Source organism: Equus caballus, chromosome 22 (genome assembly GCF_041296265.1).
Source record: "Equus caballus isolate H_3958 breed thoroughbred chromosome 22, TB-T2T, whole genome shotgun sequence".
Lineage (NCBI taxonomy): Eukaryota > Metazoa > Chordata > Mammalia > Perissodactyla > Equidae > Equus > Equus caballus.
In genome coordinates, this window is record NC_091705.1 from 39,149,841 (window position 1) to 39,169,336 (window position 19,496).

The following is a 19,496-nucleotide window of genomic DNA, read 5'->3' on the forward strand; positions in this document are numbered from 1 at the left end:
AGCCCTATGATTTATTTAAATTTAAATAGCCACAGTATTGGATGGTACAGGTCTATGGGATAAAGTCCTGAAAATAGAAATATATATATATTATACACTATACACACACACACACACACACACACACACAAAATGGAATACTACTCAACCACAAAAAAGACAAAATCGTGCCATTTGCAACAACATGGATGGACCTTGAGGGTATTATGTTAAGTGAAATAAGCCAGACAGAGAAAGATAAACACTATATGATTTCAGTCTATGTGGAAGAAAAACAAACACATGGACAAAGAGAACAGATTAGTGGTTACTAGAGGGGAAGGGGTGCGGGGAGGGTGAAAGGGGTAAAGGGGCACATGTGTGTATGGTGACAGATAAAAACTAGACTATTGATGTTGAACGTGATGCAGTCTATACAGAAACTCAGGGGCTGGCCCCATGGCCGAGTGGTTAAGTTCACGCGCTACGCTGCAGGAGGCCCAGTGTTTCGTTGGTTCCAATCCTGGGCGCGGACATGGCACTGCTCATCAAACCACGCTGAGGCGGCATCCCACATGCCACAACTAGAAGGACCCACAAAGAAGAATATACAACTATGTACCGGGGGGCTTTGGGGAGAAAAAGGAAAAAATTTAAAAAATTAATAAAAAGAAACTCATATATAATCATGTACACCTGAAATTACACAATGTTATAAACCAATATGACCTAATAAAATAATTTTTTAAAAAGGTAATTTAATCTCTCCGTGCTTCGATTTGCATAGCCGTAAAACGGGGATAATAACAGACCTAAGTCATAGGTTGCTGTGAGGACGTATTCATGTAAAGGGCTTAGAAAAATAAGCACCAAAAAAGTTCACTAGTAATATTATTTCAATTCTGTCCTCTTGTCTTTCTGACTAAGTGTATAAGCTCGTGGAAGGTTCATTTCAAGGGCCCAAACTGGAGGCACTCATGGGATTTGAAGCTCCCTGGCCACACACACAGGGTCTGGCAGCAGCTGCAAGGCCGATGAAAGGTTTGTACATACCCACAGCACACCTCTGCCCCCACCAGGGCACCTCCATCCCTGGAGGGGAGACAGCGCACGTCTGGCTGGCAGGAGCTCAGATGCATGGGTCCTGGCACAGGGACAGGGAAAAGAAACGGCAAAGTGTAAGCATCAGCCCTCTTGGGCTGCTGCCTACGTGCCAGGTTATTCGTTGGTGCAAAGATGCCCACGTGGATAGCTAAAAATAATCCTGCTGCCACCACCACCAGGTCAAGCAAAATCAGTCCAGGGAACTGAGAACGGGACAAGGGAGGCACAAGTTTGCATTCAATTAACCTGGCTTAACAAACACCATTTATTTCTCCTCTGTAGACTCCTTATTGTGAGCCCTTGGTGGCCTCTCAGGATGGAGGTTTAATTGACCATTGAATTCTCTGGTTAAAAGAACCATGTAGAATTTTAGCAGAGCTGCCTTTTAAAAAGATGAGTCTTGTGTTAAATGGGCTGTTTACAAGAGCTGGTTTGGTGCAGTGAAAGTGGAGACAGTTGGGATTCAAAACATCTGGGTTCTAGGCCCACCCCTTTCTTGTGAAACTGAGGTTTAGTCGAGCTGTTCGAGCCTCAGCTTCCGACTGCTCTGAGCAGGAGCTGGACCTCATCACCAGGAGACGCGTGAGCACGACGTTACCCAATGTTCCCTCACGGAGGACGACGCTGCCCATTCCTTCTGCTTCCACTGGGAAGTCTCAGTGTGGTGACAGCTTGTCTTCAACGCCTCTCCAATAATGGCTCATCTGCCTTTCCAGCGCCAACAGTACCCAGCATGAATTAATAGTATTGTTTTCGGGGTCGGCCCTGTGGCGCAGCAGTTAAGTTCCCGTGTTCCACTTCGCCGGCCTAGTGCTCACGGGTTCAGATCCCAGTATGGACCTGTGCACCGCTTGTCAACCCCAGGCTGTGGTAGGCGTCCCACATATAAAGTAGAGGAAGATGGGCACAGATGTTAGCTCAGGGCCAGGCTTCCTCAGCAAAAAGAGGAGGATTAGCAGCAGGTGTTAGCTCAGGGCTGATCTTCCTCAAAAAAATAAATAGTATTGCTTTGTTTCCAGTGTATTTTTGCAGTGCCCTTCTAAAATAAGTGATGCTGATTTTCTGTTAGTACCTCGGGAGTGATATAAGATCTCCCTTTAAAACCTGTTTGCTTAAGCTTAAAGACAGAGCAAGTCGATTTGAAGAGAAATATTAAGTAATAGTGCATAATATTAAGTAACAGTAATAAAGATTTAAATATGGGAAACAGTGGCCGAAGGACAGAGCCCATTCTAATTCTGCCAGGCTCGGGATCTGGCTTCCACATTTTCCAGATTTCCTTCGGCCTAGCCAGTAGCCCCGCCCCCAGCCGGGCGCTCCTCCCACGAGCCCCGGCCCCGCGCGCCCCGCCCCTCGCGCGCACGCGTCGCCCCGGCCCCGCCCCTCGCGCGCACGCGACACCCCCGCCCCGCCCCCCGCGCTCCTCCTCCTCGGCCGCGGCTGCGCCCTGCTCCGCGACGGCAAGATGGCGGCGCAAATGCAGGAGGCGGCGGCGGGTGCTCCGCTGGCGGGACCCGCGGCGGAGGCCGACCCCCTGGGCCGCTTCACGTGTCCCGTGTGCTTGGAGGTGTACGAGAAGCCGGTGCAAGTGCCCTGCGGACACGTGTAAGCGCGGTCGGGCCTGGTCGGGGGGCGCGGGGCTGAGAGGGAGCGGGGCGGAGGGGCGAGGCCCGGCGGGGAGGGGCCCGGCGCGGGAGCGAGAGGACCGGCCTGACGCGGCGTCCCCGCGGGGCCGTCCGGGCTCCGGAGGCCCGCGGAAGGCGGCCGCCCCGGGCTGGCGTCGAGCGCCTGCGGTGTCCCGGGCGGCCTGTCAGGCCCCTTCCCCCGCGTGGCGGCGGGCTGCCGTCTGCCGCGGAGAGCCGCGGGCCCCTCTGGGGGTCTGCATCCCCTGAGGTCGGGGGCGTGCGGCGGCACGCGTCCGGCGCTCCGGGTAGTCTAACGGGCGCTGGAGTTGGAGAACGCCGGCGGGCCTGGAGGGACAAAAGGGAAGTCCGGGGAGGACCTGAGCGGCCCGCCCGGGACTGTGGTCGCGGCTGGAGCGGGCGGATCGGGGGTGTAGCCTTCCTGCTTGCTGCGGACGAGGTGTGCGTCGTGCCCTTTGAGGGGACGCCTTCGCGGCCTGCGTCTTGCGGGTGGGCCGGCCGCGACGACTAAGGAGATGGGGGTGAACGCGTCCGGCACAGGTCCTGGGCCGGCGTGGGTGCTCTGAGCTTGGCCGGATTGGAGTCTAAGCCTCGCTCCATGGGACACACACACACACCTGAGTTGAGGGAACTGTGGAAAGTCGCCGCCTGCTTCTTGCCGCTTGGAGTCGGCTTTCGCTCTTTGGCCTCGCTCAGTGCTTATCGTGGTATCGCCTTGGCATTGGCCTTTGGACCCCTTTTACTGGTCACTGGGCGGTACAGGCACCTGTTGGGCCTCCCGGGCATTATTTCTGCAGCAGTCCCGCAGGGGAAGGGGGTTGGCAGACGTCTTGCAGGCCAGGGAACTACGGCTGGTTTAGGCCGGGCCCACCCTGGTCTCACTCCTCCCAGGTGGACTGCACGCATCTGTTTGCCAGCCCAGAGAACACTTGGCACCTTGGCAAGGGCTCCTAGGCGCACTGACTGCTTTTTTGCGTCTTCAAGTACACCGAGCTCTTTCTGGCCTCAGGCTGTTCCTGCTCGCAGTTCAGTTAGCCTGGAACTCTTCCCCCCCATCTGCACCTCCCGCGCCCCTACCCCAGATCCTTCTCAGACTCAAGTCCCAGTTTAAGTGACCTCCCTATCACCATCCCCGTTTACGTTCTCTCTCTGCTTCTCTCCTGGGGCTTCCTCCTTCCTTGCTCAGAGCAAAACTTAGGGATCATGAGGGCAGCGGCCGTATCTGTTTTGCCCCTCTCTATATCCCCAGTGCCCAGCACAGTTTCTGAGCATCCATCTTCCCATCTTATAGTCAACCCACTAAAATATTTGTGTGCCCGCCTCGTGCCAAAATCGTGGGGCGTAGTAAGAAACACCTCTGCCCTCAGAGTTCACAAGCCAGTGGATTGATGAGAAGTAAGTACTAACAGATGTTCCAACTACTGTGAAAATTCATTGTGTGGTGGGAGGGTGTTTTAAGGGTCAAACCGGGGCGGGGTGTGTGATCAGGTAATGGGTGAATGAACCAAGATGTCAGTGAGGGAAGCAAACTTGGTGAGAGTGGAAGTGAGTCTAGTTAGCTTTCTCATTGAGTCCTCTTTTCCTTGGATCAGCCCTCCTTATTACATTTAGCTAATCTTGGATTAATTCAGTGGGTTTCATTTACAGTCAACATTTTTAAAGAGACTTGACCCAGCACAATTTACCAACCGAAGAGCAAGAAAATTTGAGGTTTCCTTGAGCCAGGCGAACCTTTCCTAGGTCAGAGGTCAAGGGGCAGTACTAGGATTCAAACCTTGGCTTTTTGCTATACTCACCATACTAGTTGCGCTTGTTCATTAGTTCACTGCTGATTGAAGACAGATGGATGCACCTGTGAGGGCAGCGCAGGTCTCCCTTAGCTCCAGCCAGGTGCTTTTTGCTCTGCCCAGGTGATTTTTGCTAACATTTGTGCTTGAAAACTTGAACATCACTGAAGCTGTGGCTGGGGTATAGGGTTTTTAGAAAATATTTCAAGCCCTGAATGACTGTAACCTTCTCCAATCTAGTGGAATACAGCTGGAGAAGGGCAGGTGGCTGGGTGCCCAAGAGAAGGGACTTTCTCCATAGCACAGTAGCAGGAAAGGTTGCATCTAGAAGGCTGAACTAGAAAAAGGCCCGTTACGGAAATGGAAACTGAAAGCCAGCCCAAGATGTAAGGACCGTTTCAAAGCAGGCTCCTTGTTGGGCATGACTCAGGCACAGAGTGGCCCACAAATGTTTGATTGATGAGCTGTATCTGGGTGTGTGCCTGAAGGGAGGCTGCGAGTTACTTTTATCTGCAAGCTGGGTTTGGTTTTGTTATGCTCTCTGGGACCCTCTGTGCTCTCTTGAGTTTATCTTGTGATCTGCCCTTGAGAAGAAGTACAGTAAGTGATAGCCACAAGGCCTGTCTGCTTCGCCAACCTCATCGCCTACCGTCTACCCTCTCGCTGTGGTCTCCATGATGACCCCGACAGCCTTCCTTTCTGCCTTTCCGACCCCCCTTTGCACTTGGTGTCATCTCTGCGTGGAACTCTTTGCATCCAGGTCTGTGTGGTTCTCTCCTTGAAGTTAGGTCTCAGCTCAGATATCACCTCCTTGAAGAAGCTTCCTATGATCGACAAAGAGAGCTCATCTCTTTGCTTCGCTTCATTTCCTTCCTATACTTCATCACTATCTGAAATTCACACTTGTGTTTTTCTCCACCCTTGAGTATGCACACCATGAGGACAGAGGCTTTGTTTAGCTCACTGCTGTGCCCTGAGTGGTGAGTCAGTAGAACCCCACCTTCTCCCAGCCTGGTCTAGAATTTTGCCTAGCAGCATTACCATCTAGCTTAATGACAAAGAGGAATAAAATTCTTAGAAACCCTAAAAAACTGTCAAATGTGCAGATTACCTCTGATTGTGTCTCCTGAATTCTTCCTGGCAGATTTGGTTATCCTGCCGTCAGTCTGTCCGGGTGGGTATGCGGCCGGGCTCTTCCCATGCCTTGTTATCCCTTCTTTCTGTGCACCTTATCCCAGCAGCACCACCTGCCCAGGCTTCAGGAGAGAACTCAGTCGTCCCTGACTTTCCTTCTTTTCTTCTCCAAATTCAGTAAGTGCTCAAGTCCTGCGGAGGCCGCCTCAGAACCATTTCCTGAATTTGTTTCTGTCGCCTCAGTCAGGCCCTCACAATCCCTTGCCTTTAGCCATCTGTTTGGTTTCTACTTCAAGTCTCTTCTCATCTTTCCTCACCTAAAAAAATAATTAAAAGCCCACAACTCTCTTGTCCATGATCACCCCAGAGCCATTTTCCTAAAACTTGGCTTTGGTCTCGTTGATACCTTGCTTTGAACATCTGGGGCCCTGCTGCTTATGAGGAAAAGTGTTACACTTCTTCCTCAGATGCATCATGAATTTTTGAGTCTGAGGGCCTGGAATGGTTTTCATTTCCTCTGCCAGCTGACCTCTTTCTTTTAAGGCTCTTTTGTGGATGCTGCCTCTAGTCTTAGCAGCCTAGTTGCTCATGTCTTTGTGTTCCCATTCTGCTTTGCATTCACTTCTAATGGTAGCAGCTCCTGTTTGCGGTGCATTTCACGTGTGCTGGACATTGTATTTGTGGGCTGCTGTACATATTCCATCCTTCCTACAATCCTAGAGGTATGTGCTACCATCTCCATTTCACAGAGGAGAAACCGAGATTTAGGAAACCCCACCGAGACCCATCAGTGGCAAAGGCGAAGGTTGGAAGGCTGCACCATGACACCTTTCAGTGTGTGTCATGGCACTTCGTGTTTGTTTCTCTTGCTGGGCCTGTGTGCTCTTTGCCCGGCAACCCCCGGTGCTGTTTTTCTGGCCTAGGAGGACTCAGTATTTGAATTGGGGGTAGGGAGCAAGATGTTTTTAATCCATTATTCATTGCTGTCTTTTGAAAAGTGTATCCATTTTTGTTGTCTTGTCTCCACAATGCATGATGCAGGTTCTCTGTATGTCTTGTTCTAGCTTTTGCTCTGCATGCCTGCAGGAATGTCTGAAGCCGAAGAAGCCTGTCTGTGGGGTGTGTCGCAGCCCTCTGGCGCCTGGCGTCCCAGCCGTGGAGCTCGAGCGGCAGATTGAGAGCACAGAGACTTCTTGCCATGGCTGCCGTAAAAATGTATGTGGAAGTAAAACGAAGAGTCAGTGTCTTTGTGATGAGCGGGGGTAAAACGTCAAGCTGTTGCCACGTTGTTTCTGAAGTGAGAGCATGACTAGGTGACTAACAGCATGTGTGCATGCCAGTTATCTGTGGCAATGGCTGTGCTGTTTCGTTTTGGTAAACTTATTGGGGTTTTTTTTTAAGAATTGGTTTAGGATATTACATATGTTAACTTTGAAAGCCATAGAAATCAGTTAGCCCAGGTTTTTCCTATAAAACACCCCCATCTTTCCAAAGCATTATGCACAATTTTAATTAGAATATAATGACAATGATATTTCTTAATTGTTTAAAATATAAAATGAAGTCAATGACACAAAGTTATCTGCTGCAATGAGTTAGAGGGGGAATTTTATGATCTATCTCATTTAGGTACAAAATTTAATTGTTTGCCTTTTTAGCACTTGATAGGGAGGACTGATGATACAAAGGTCAATATGAAGTCATTTGATTATAATAGCAATATCTAACATTTGACATGCCTCCATGCTCTTTTGTATAATCATGTTAGAGTCAAGTATATTTACTTTAATGCCTGTTATAACTGCAGAGAAGAAATACTATTGTCTTATTTTCCAAGAGATATACGTAGCCTAATTGGCTTTAAAATTATTATGATTGTTAATTCCAGGCAATACAAAAATATAAAATAATGTAGGCTTGTTCCCCACTCCAGAGGTTACCTCTTTAAAAGTGGTTCAATTTAGAAGGCTGCAAAACATTTTCTGCCCTTTGACAAACACAGATGTAGGATTTTTACAAACACAAATGTAGGATTTCTTACGAAACAGGATGTATCATACTGTAATATATATTTATACAACTTCTTTTCACTTAGTGACTTATTGGACAGCCTTGCATGTCAGTTTCATTACTTTAACACCTTAATATGGGAGCCAAAGAGCGGATACACCTTAGCACCTCCTTCCTTTCAGAGCGGATTCGTGCTGGGGTGGACAGTGGCTGCAGTTCTGAATAGGGCCATTTCCCATCCCTTCTAATTGTGAGCTCTTTGATTGACAGCTTGAAGTTAGTTCTTTAGCTGGAAGTAAGACAGAAAGAAGCATCAGGGAAAGCCAGAGCTCAAATGTTGAAACTTTTTGTTTTTTTCTTGCAGTTTTCTTTAACTTGGAAACTCAAGATACTAAAATAAATTTCCTGTTACCTTCATCTTTCTTTATGTGTGCATCATGGGTTTTTTGACTTTTTTCTGTATACTTTTCATTTCCTCCATTTTAAAGATTAGCAATTGTATCATATTATACCTCCAGGTATATTATACTTCCAAAAATGTTTATCTTCCCTTTACCTCCCCCTTTTATTCATTCCTTACACTTTTCTTTCTTTTTAGAACACCTGTGATGAAGCACTATTCTCTGGGTTTTCTTTTCTCTTTCCTTCTTTCGAAGACTAGATTTTATGGGAGAAATGGAATTCAGATTTCAGGTTTTTTTAAGATCATTTATCATGGTCTGGCAGTTTGTACTTTTAACTAGGATTACTAGCCTTTGTCCTTTTTACATAAACGATCCTGTTTCTCTGCTGCACATAATGGAGTGTGGTTCTTGGCTTGCTGTGAGGAGACTAATTTAAGTGCTAGTGTGGAAAACTCGGAAACTTCACTGGGTTTGGGATGTGTCTGTGAGCAGAGAGCACGTTGTGAAGGAAACACGCCTCCAGGAGAGTCACTTTAGAGTGGAAGCAGGTCACCTAGTTTGATCAAGTGAAACGTCATTGTTGGTATTCACAGAAACCCTTCAGCCACCTGAGCACAGCCGGGAGTCTGGGGGTGTTTGCCAGGGTGTTGTGGGTCTAGTGGTCTTCTTGCCCTTGCTTTGGGACTGTGGTGGACCTGGTACAGGGTCCTGACTAACCTGTGGGCTCTGATTCTTCCGTCTAAGTTCTTCCTATCCAAGATCCGGGCCCACGTGGCTACTTGTTCCAAATACCAGAATTACATCATGGAAGGTGTGAAGGCCACCACCAAGGATGCGTCCCTTCAGCCAAGGTAAATGACTCAGTCACTCCCTTAGGTGGAGGCCATCTTTTGCTACAAAGACATTGGCCACTTTGCATGTCCAAGGGTCTAGTTGTACGAGTTTTGGAAGGTGGAGGTGTAATTGTTACGCTGGCTAAGGCTGATGTCAGTTTTTGTTGGGGGGTGTAGAGAAGGACTGTCTGATGTTCATTTCAAATACTAGCCATGCTGTGTTTTCAGAAGAGTTGACTTGATTCTAAAGTGATCATCAGAATCGCTGTCCTAACACGTCTGGTAACTTTGCTCCTTTTTGGGGCTACAGTGGTTGAAGTTGTGTGGAAAGGTGCTCACAGAGCGGTTTCTTTTTTTTTCCTGCCTTTCATCTTCCAGGAATGTCCCAAACCGTTATACCTTTCCTTGCCCTTACTGTCCTGAAAAGAACTTTGATCAAGAAGGACTTGTGGAACACTGCAAGTTGTCCCATAGCACGGATACCAAATCTGTGGTAAGAGTAACTTTTTTTTTTTTTTTTTTTACTTTTTATGGAAAAAAAGTCAAACTTACAGAAAAATTACAGAATCAGTAGAGTGAACTGCTATGTACTGTTTACCTAGATTCACAGATTAATAGCACTTTACTGTATTTGCTTAACCATACTCTCTATATACATATTTTTTGCTAACCATTCAAGAGTAAGTTACAGATTTCATGACCCTTTGCCCCTGAATATTTCAGCTTATATCTCCTAAGAGTAGTTTACATTCTTGCAAAACCACATTTTTTGTGTTTAATTGTCACACTCAGGAAACATAACATTGATAGAATCTAATAGCTAATGTGGAATTGATGTTTAAATTTTAACCATTGTAGTGTCCTTCATAGCAGTCTTCCCCTGCCCCACATCCTGGGTCTGTGTATTACATTTCGTTGTCATGTCTCTTTGGTCCTCAGCCTTTCTTTGTCTTTCATGACCTTGACATTTTTTTTTGCTGAGAAATATTCGTGCTGAGTAACACCTGTTGCCAATCTTCCCTTTTCTTTTCTTTTTATTCCCCCCACCCTAAAGCCCCAGTGCGTGGTTGTAGATTCTAGTTGTAGGTCCTTCTAGTTCTTCTATGCGAGCCACCGCCACCGTGTGGCTACTGACAGACAAGCAGTGAGGTTCCATGCCCAGGATGAAAACCTGGGCTGCTGAAGGGGAGCACCCCTAACTTTAACCACTAGGCCGTCGGGGCTGGCTCGTGACCTTGACGTTTTTAGCGAGGACAGGCCAGTTGTTTTGTGGAGTGTCCTTGCATCTGAGTTTGTCTGTTTCTTCATGATTAGATACTGGGATGCTCTGTAAGCAGCGTGTCCTCCAGGTGCCACGTTAAGGGTCATATGAAGTCTTTTGGCCCTGTTTTTGGTAACGTTAACTTGGATCCCTTGGTGTCCACGTGTAGTTTCTTTTTTGAAAAAAGTGTTTGGGGGCCGGCCCAGTGGTCGAGTGGTTAAGTTCGTGCACTCTGCTTCAGTGGCCCAGGGTTTCGCTGGTTCAAATTCTAGGCATGGACGTGGCACCGCTCATCAAGCCTGAGGCGGCGTCCCGCATCCCACAACCCACAACTAGAAGGACCCACAACTAAAAATACACAGCTATGCACCAGGGGGCTTTGGGGAGAAAAAGGAAAAATAAAAATGTTAAAAAAAAAAAATGTTTGAATTTGGTCTGTGTCAGCAGAGCTCCCCTCCGCTTCCTTCCCTCTTGATGTCATTAACAGACTAGGTCTTAACCCAGCTTCCATGCAGGTTTCCTTCAGTTTTCCCATTTGTCTCAGACTGCTTCCCTTGAACCGTATACCTAGTTTTCTGGGCAGCCTTCAGCTCCATTGCTCTAAGAGGTTGTATGCAGACTTCAGACTTTGCGTGAGGTTTTGCTGGAATTAGGCCTGGTAGTATTCTTTATTTCTCTCTCCTAAATCTTAAGGTATAGCTGGCCTATTCGAAAATACCTTGAATCTTCTCTTGACTTTTTGAACTCTTTGCCAAGACCAAATTTTGGTCACTATAGCCACTGTAACACTGGGCTCCCTGGGCTCTGAATGCTGAGCTGCTGCAGCGTCCACAGACGAGTCCCCTCTGTCTGCTTTCCCCAACTCCCCACGCTAAGGGCCTGGGCCGGCGGGGCCTGTTGTGGGCCTCCTTATCAGCCGGACGGTGTGCTCCTAGGCACGCAGGCTCTTCAGGTTCTTCTGGGCACTCGGTTTGCCTTCAGTTCCTGGTGTAAACTGTCCCCATCCTTTCCACAGATCACCCTGAATCCTGCTTTTAGCCGAGTTCAAAGTATCAGGTCTGCGTTCCTCTCTTCTCTCTTCCTTATTCTTTCTCAAGAGCTGTCTGATCTACATCTGAGGTCAGAGACTGGCAGCCTATGGGATATCTCTGGCCCATACATCTTTTAGTTTCCCTAGCCTTTAAAAATCAGAAGATTTCTCAGTCCTTTTTTTTTCTTCTTTTTGATGAGGAAGATTGGCCCTGAGCTAACATCTGTTGCCACTCTTCCTCGTTTTGCTTGAGGAGATTGTTGCTGAGGTAATAACAACAATTGCTGTGGCAGTCTTCCTCTGTTTTTTTGTGTGTGGGATGCTACCACAGCATGGCTTGGTGAGTGTGGGTCTGTGCCCAGGATCTGAGCCCACGAACCTCTGGCCCATGAAGTGGAGTATGTGAACTTAACCACTATGCCCCCGGGCTGGCCCAGATTTCTCAGTCTTGATACTCTACTTTGGAGAAATTAGAAGTTCTGACAAGCATCATGAATGTTGCTTTTTTTGTCCCTCTTTTTATGGAAATGACCATGTAGTCTACACACTGTAATAACCAATGTTTTGGGCATCTGCTCCATATCAGTACATGTAAATCTGCTTCTTTTTTAATGAGCTTCACAGTTTGCCCTTACTTGACTGTGCCATGATTTAACTGGTCCGTTATTGAGGAGCATCAGGTTAGTCCCAGACACTATCAGGACATTGGATTCAGGACTGGATATAAAATGCTACTAAAGAATTATTGTATTTGTATTTGTAAAGGGAAATACCTGTTTTTAGGACTGTACTGAAATAGTTGGGTCTTATTTTAGAATGCTTCCCTTTTTTGCTGAAATAAGTATGCCAGACTTAAATCTAGGTGTTGGGGATAACGGATGGTTCATCAAACTATTAGCTACTTTTTTGTAGTTTTGAAGTTTTAAAAGGCTGCCATGAATTTTAACATGTCTTTGCCTAAGTTTATATATCTATAAAATAAAGTCTTAGATGTGGATTAATTTGGTCAAAGCTTAAGCGCACTCATGGTTTTGATAGATACTGCTAAACTATTCTGCAGTTTCTGGTCCTGCAAGCTAGTTTTCTCCATTTCCCCCTTCGGCTTCCTGAAATCCCTCTGATTATTTTGTCTGTGGCAGAGCCTCTCTTCCTGCAGCCCTGGCCCTATCTTCTGTCTCCCCTCCTTCTGCAGAGCTCCCTAACTGTTAGTGTCTCAGCCCTTCCCTTTGGGGGCACCTCCTCCTCAGGCTCTGGTCCTGACCTGTGCTCCAGCTGCCTGGCGCCAGCTGCCTGCCTACCTCTTCCACCCGGCGTCCTCTGCCCTTTGTTCACAAGAGTGATCTTTTTCCAGCCCCCTTTGTCACCCTGTCTTCCTTGTAAATAGTGAGGGTTCATCTCCAAGCGAGACCATTTATGTCTACTGCTTCCCCCTGCCCCAGCTCCTCTCTGCCCATCTCTGAATTTTCCATTCCAGCCAGGCTGATTTTCTGGCCATTTGCCTATAAGGCTGTCTCCGTGCTTCTGCCTCTCTTCTGGAACACCTTTCACGTTCTTTGTCTTTCTAAATACCTCCCAGTCTTCAAAGCCCAAATCAGCCTCTTGTATGAGGACTTTTCAGCTTGAGCTCCCTCATCTGGGCATTTACTTTGTAAAAATAGCACATAAGGCTAGTTTTACTTCCTTGGAACCTTGCTCATCTGTCATTTCCTTGGTTTTCTTTGTGCTTTTGGATCATTTTCTGTGCTGGGTTGGAAGCCGTAACCTAGACCCCCACTGGGCTGACACGTTGTTCTGACCACAGCAGAGGATCAGATAAGGGTGGTACCATGGCTTAAGCCTTTACCCACCCTGCGTGTCGTTTCACTTGAGTAGGAGACTGGCGGTGTTTTCTGGGATGTGAGTGTGCCCATGAAGGAGTGACCAGGCCCTGGACTAGTGTGTCAGGAAAGCTGTCCTGGAAGAAAGGAGGCCAGACACAGGCCACAGAGGGCTAACGTCAGCTCAGACATCAGGTGCCTAAGACCACGCTTCTTTGTTGAAAGGTCTGTCCAATATGTGCCTCGATGCCCTGGGGAGACCCCAACTATCGGAGCGCCAACTTCATAGAGCACATCCAGCGCCGGCACCAGTTTTCTTACGACACTTTTGTGGTGAGTTTGGAGCCCAGGCTCTGCTCCCTCTCCTGAGGGAGCAGCGCGCCTACCCCTCTTCTCTAACCTGGAGAACTGTGGGCCCTGTTGTTGAGTCTTTGACATGACGACTTGCTAGAACGGCGGCTGTGCGGGGTGCACCCCAGAGCCTTCGGGGTGTGGTGGTTAAGAAGATGAACTGGTCAGTCATTAGACTGAGACAGAGCGAAAGCTTGCTCCTGTTTGTTTTTTCCAAAATTTTTGCCCACACTCCTTTGTTATATGTAGTTTCTATCTGTTAGAGAACCTGCTTTGGGATCCTTAAGCTCAGGTCCCCACAGGGAGCAGACAGGTAATGGAAATGGTCCTCATAAGGATTTGCAGGCTGCACGGTGTATGGCTCATGTTATGCTGCCATCAACTCCAGCCGATTGTGGTCATGGGGAGATACAGGCCCTATGTTACTATTCCCTCCACCCTCTCCAACCCCAAGATGCTGGAAATGCAGAATTTCATATGAAGTGTCACATATTTGTTTTGTTTTTTGTTTTTTGTTTTTTTTAAGATTTTATTTTTCCTTTTTCTCCCCAAAGCCCCCCGGTACATAGTTGTATATTCTTCGTTGTGGGTCCTTCTAGTTGTGGCATGTGGGATGCTGCCTCAGCGTGGTTTGATGAGCAGTGCCATGTCCGCGCCCAGGATTCGAACCAACGAAACACTGGGCCGCCTGCAGCGGAGCGCGCGAACTTAACCACTCGGCCACGGGGCCAGCCCCCACATATTTGTTTTTTAAAGTACTTTAGGTCAAACAAAACACATCCACTAGCCAAGTGTGGCCATCAGGTTTGTGTCCTTTCCCTAGAGCCGAGTGGTTTTGACGGGGCACACTCTTGTCTTAGCATTATAGTGATAGATAAATGTGGCCAACGGCTTGAAGTAAACCTGTTTTTATTTGCACATATAGGTGTGAAGGTAGGATTTTAGAGCAGTATTCAGTCTCAGTGGCTGTATTTCAGGACCTGAGATGGAAAGTGTGACTCTTTCCTGAGTTGCCATAAAGAGTATTTATTCTCTGTCTAACAGAGTGTCTGAAACTCAGACTTCAGAATGACAGTCCTTGTTGTTAATGCTGTAAGGATGGATGAGATTCCCAGGTAGTGCCCAAATAGATGGTGTTGCCTCACTGAACTAAAAAGACTAGTTTCCCTACAGTGCGCTCCAAGTTTGCGCACCTGGTCCGAGCCAGGCTCCATTCGGGTGTCTCTGGTCCTCACCATCCCTGTCTGATGGAGCCATCGTTAGTTCCATCGTGAGGATGAGGCAGCAGAGCACGGACAGATCAGGCAATTTCCCAACGTTACCTGGCCGGCATCGCCAACCATGGAGCTGGGAGCTGGCCCCTGGCAGCCCTCTCCAGAGCCCCCCACTCGGCTGGCCCTGCTCCTCCTCCTGAAAGTGAGTCTTTGCAGCTGCGGACCGTTGCTGAGGCTGAGTGTCTGTGTTCTGCCCTTAGGATTACGATGTGGACGAAGAGGACATGATGAACCAGGTGTTGCAGCGCTCCATCATAGATCAGTGAGCAGCCTCTGCCGTCCGCTCGTGCTCCAGGGCTTCCGTTACATGTTGGCGTGAAGCGTGTGACTCTCACACCTTCAGTGTACAGCAGACCTGGAAGTGAGTGTGGTATTAGATAGGGTCACTTCCAACAGGGAGCAGGTCCCCAGATCAGAGCCCTCCTCTCCTTTGGGCTCTTCTCCTGTTAACCCTGTTTGTCATGTCTGGTCGTTTATGGCTCCTCCTCTGATAGAGAACCCAGCTTCTCCACCTGTCCTTGTTTCACACTTGTTCCTCCCGCCCGGTGTTCATCTCTCAGGTCCTCTCAGCCAGCCAGGACCTTTTTGGGTCGTGAATAGCACAAATGAGACAAGCGTCTCCTCTCCTTGTCCCTGAGGGGTGTGGGCTCTGGCAGTGGTGCCTCTGGTCAGCAGTGGGGCTCCGTCTGTGCTGGTGAAGTTCCTGGGAGCTGCTCCTTGGCAGCAGCTGCCAAAAGCCAGAGTTCCCTGCTGGGGACCATTTGAAAAGGCAGATTGGGGTGATTGTTTTGGGTTTAGCATGGTCCGATGCTGGAAGTTTTGATTAGTGATATTTTCCTACCACTCCTGCACACCCTTAGAATTAACTGGTTCAGTCTTAAATGCCTGCATGGTGCCTTTCTAGGATAAGGTGTAACCATATATTTTTAGTGAAAATAAATGTTTCTAGGTTAGAAAGGTTAAACTCCATTTATCCATAAGTGAGGGAGAAGGGTCGGCTTTGAGAGGTGGGAGGGCCATAGCTTTCTGGTTCAAATTTTCTGACTAATGAGGTATTTTTCAAGTGACTGGGTCATTTTTACCTCTCTGTTTGGGAGCTGCTTACATTCTTGTCCTTGAAGCACGAAAAGGAGTCCTCAGATGAAGAAGGAAGAGGTTCGGGGGTTCCCGTGGATTCTAGTTCTTTTATTTGGTAACTTAGCTTAAACTGAACGTTGCTTTTCTATCACGAGTGGTTTCCTTATGAAACTGGTTTCAGCTTGTCAATCAGTGTATGAAAACCTGCCTTCTAAAGCAGAGAGAGGCTGCAGGACACCCAGCGTCACAGCTTGCTGTCTCTTCTGACGAGACACACTGTTCAGAAGCCACCTCACGTCTCCTGGCAGCACTTGTTAATAGAAGCTGTCTGCCGGAAACTTGCTTTGGTAACAGCTCGCGAAGCTTGAGGGTCAGCATGTTTCATGAATTTTAATAAATACAAAGCTAAGTGCTGTCAGTCTAATCTGAGGGGCAGAACCTCTCAGCCACCAAAAGGCGTCTGGGTTTAAGTTTGTTTTTCATGTCAGACCTCTCTAGTCTGAATATGGAAGTTTTTTCTGGTCAGTGACTGAGGTTGCAAGTGAAAGAGGGCTTTAGGCCTGAGCACTGCTGCTGTGGGCCCTTCCCACCTGCCAGTAAGAGCTGCTGATGCCTGGTAACCAGCAAAGATGGGGCCCTTCTGGGGCAGAATAATTTTTTCTAATGTGCTGTTGCTTGAGAGGGCCCACATGTCAATGGTCAGCTTCTTTACTGTATTTTCTAGAAAAAGTTCACTCAGACCTCCCTGAATTGAGATCATCTCGGTCTAAGTTTAGAGGGAAATTTGGCAAAACCTTCATTTGAGGAAACTGATGAGAGCATGTCCGTCTCGCTGGTGGTACCAAGAAACTGATTTCCTTGTATTAAGTGCACTTCATGTATTTCTAATAAGATGACTTTCCAGAAAGTGAAATTTGTTATGTTCTGGCTTTTAAAAGGTGAAATATAAATAAATTTCATAATTTATCCAGCTGGTAAGCTATAAGGCCTGTTTTCATTAGCCACTGCTTGCTGAAGTTGGCCTGGGGAGCCTCCCGGAGGTAGTTGTGTGCTGAGGGGAAGCTATTCTCTCCCAAGTGCATCCCGCCTGGCTCTGCTCTCAGCTCTGACACTGCATCTGCTGGGCCTCCCCGGGCCCCTCCTCTCTGGAAAGTGCACACGACCCAACTTCTCACAGTTGGGAGCTCCCGTGACGTGGGAAGTGGCCGCTCCACGAAACAAGGCTTTGGACACATGGCTTCAGCTCTGTGCAGATGACGCAGCAGTACCCTGTGACACTTGGAGAAAGGTTCCCCATTAAGATCTGAGGTCATGGCTGTGTCTAAGTCTGCGCTGTCCCACTGGCTGTGGGACGTCTGGCGGATACTTACCCTTTCTGAACCTGTGTCCCTATGATCAAATGGGGATAATTGTCTGGCTTCTAGTTTCTTTATGAAGTAGGTGGTATTTACTAATTATTAAATAGCTAGCATTTATTAATCCCTTGCTTATCACTTTGTAATTATGTATTTGATTAATATGTGCCTAGCACAGTGCTAGCACATAATAGGTTCTTAGTAAATCCATATATGCCTGAATATAAGGAAATCGTTCATTTTTCTAATAAGGAAATTGAAAAACGTTTTTGGCCAAATTGAATGTAAGAGCTTTCTTTGCACCATTGCAGATGAAATACTCAAGTGTATACTTATTTTTAATTACTTATACGTTTAGAACAAATGTAGAAATACTGCTTTCGTCTAGTCATACATTTCGAAGAACAGCTGCCTCTTAATGATGTTGGGATTCGAGAAGCAACGTGTGCCAAACCCTGGCACAGTGCCTGCCGCATTGTGGGTACTCGCTGTGGTGTTCAGCCACTGGGCTCATCTTCTGGGCTTCTCCATTCCGATCCTGATCTCAACCATGGGAACGTTAAACTTAATGTGGCCAAGACTGAGCCCTGCATCTCCACTTTGCTCTACCCATGCCTCGCCCTCTTCTGAATTGTTCCCTCATGCTGTGGACAGCACCAGTAACTACCCGAGCTGGGAACCCACCTGTCCTCTTCCCCCCCATTTATACAGGTCACCTTTGCCTAAGCGTCAGTTAAGTCCTGGACTTGGGTTACACGTCAGGAAGTTGAAATTTGTGTTTCCTTAAGGTCTAACATTGCCCTCAGGGGCTGTCTTTGAAATCCCTTGTCATCCAAAACAGGGCAAGAAAAGGACATTTGAACTGAGACCTGAATGAAATGAGAGGACAAGCCTGCTGACCATGTTGGGGAAGAGCATTCCCTGCATAGGAACCAAGTTCAGGCGCTAAGGTGGGAGCCCGTGTGTTACACTTAGGGCACTGCAGTGCTGGGGAGGCCCGGGAGCAGGACCGAAGGAGATGGAGTGCCAGCGAGGGGTGTGGAGGGCAGACCCTGCAGCCTCGGAGGGCATGGCCTGGACTTGGGCTTTTCTCTAGGGGAAGCGGGAGCATGGAGCGTTCTGAGTGCCATGATCCGGCTTAGGTTTAAATAGGATCCTTGTGGCTAGACGTGGAGAAGGAACTGTAGGGGGAAAGAGTGGGAGCAGAGACCAGAGGCGGCTGCAGGAAATCAGGCGAGAGAGTGCCGGGCTGAGACCGGGAGCAGCAGGGCGGGTGCTGAAGCGGTCTGATTCCGTCTCAGGTATTTTTTTAAAGGTGAGGTGTGAAAACAAGAAGAGCCAAGAACGGCACCAAGGTTTGGGGCCTGGATGGGCGAGTGGATGGAGGTGTCTTTCTGAACTGGAGGAAGACTCCAAGAGGAGCAGATGCGGGGATCAGGGATGTTTTAGGAATGGGTGCTTTGAGCTTGGGATGAGCCTTGAGTTCCAGCGTCAGATCCAGAAAGTGCCAGCTGTCAAGCAGCTCGGGGAGAGAGAATAGGATGTGCCTGGAACAGCGGTTCAATAAAACTCACTCTGAGGACGCCACATACTCTTGTCAAATTTTGAAATGTATGACTAGACAAAATATTTCTACATTTGTTTTAAATATATAAGTAAGTAAAAATAAGTAGACATTTGAGTATTTCATCTGCAATGGTAAAAGCTCTCAATTCACTTTGGCCAAAAACCTTTTTTAATTACCTTGTCAGAAAAATGGACAACTTCCTTATATTCAGGCGTATGTGGTATTTACTAATCATGTGTTATGTGCCAGAACTGTGCTTGGCACTAGGGAGTCCCACATTAATCACATATTTAGTTATAAACCAATAAGTGTTCATACTAAGGGATTAATAAAGGTGGCTATTTAATAAAGAGTAAATGCCTCCTACTTTATATGGAAGCCAGAAGCCCAAAGGCTTACGGTGGCATCTAGACCTTTTGTCCTTTCGCCGTCTGTGCCTTGCCCCTCCCTCTCCTGCGACTTTACTGTCGCCTGCTCCTGGCTCTTCCTGAACCGCGTTGGAGCCAGAGCAGCTGCTCCCACCTGTACCTACTGGCCTGTAGCTCTCCTCCATGTTCATAGCCGGACATCTTAAGCTAATTGTCCTCGCACACTGCCTCAATTTCTCTTCGTTCCCAATTTTACTCCTCAAACTGCTCCAGCCTGCCCTCTGCACCCTCCCCCTCAGCACTGAAACTGAGCTCGTCACTAAAGACAAGACAGGCGTGTCTCTAAACCCAGCAGCTCCATCTTCAACATATTTAGTGCTTTTCACCCCTCCCTCCTTTGAGGAGCAGTTGCTTCTGTTGGCTTTTCTATTACGACACCATCCTGGTTTCTCTTCCCATTTCTCTACCATATTCCTGTTGCATTTCCTTGGCAGCTGCCACC

The 19,496-nt window shown here is 47.8% G+C and overlaps 1 protein-coding gene and 1 long non-coding RNA gene across 2 annotated transcripts; both read left to right on the top strand.

Annotated features, from left to right (window-relative positions):
• The first annotated feature begins 2,450 nt into the window (after positions 1 to 2,450).
• On the top strand, positions 2,451 to 16,674 carry RNF114 (ring finger protein 114). Its single transcript, XM_023626729.2, has 6 exons — positions 2,451 to 2,688; positions 6,712 to 6,862; positions 8,806 to 8,912; positions 9,273 to 9,387; positions 13,228 to 13,335; positions 14,828 to 16,674. Exons 1-6 carry the CDS (start codon positions 2,549 to 2,551, stop codon positions 14,891 to 14,893), a joined length of 687 nt encoding a protein of 228 aa, XP_023482497.1. The 5' UTR covers positions 2,451 to 2,548; the 3' UTR covers positions 14,894 to 16,674.
• A 1,208-nt stretch (positions 16,675 to 17,882) lies between these two features.
• On the top strand, positions 17,883 to 18,976 carry LOC138920013 (uncharacterized). The gene is made up of 2 exons (XR_011430602.1): positions 17,883 to 18,009; positions 18,361 to 18,976. It is a non-coding gene; the product is annotated as an uncharacterized lncRNA (long non-coding RNA).
• Positions 18,977 to 19,496: the final 520 nt, after the last annotated feature.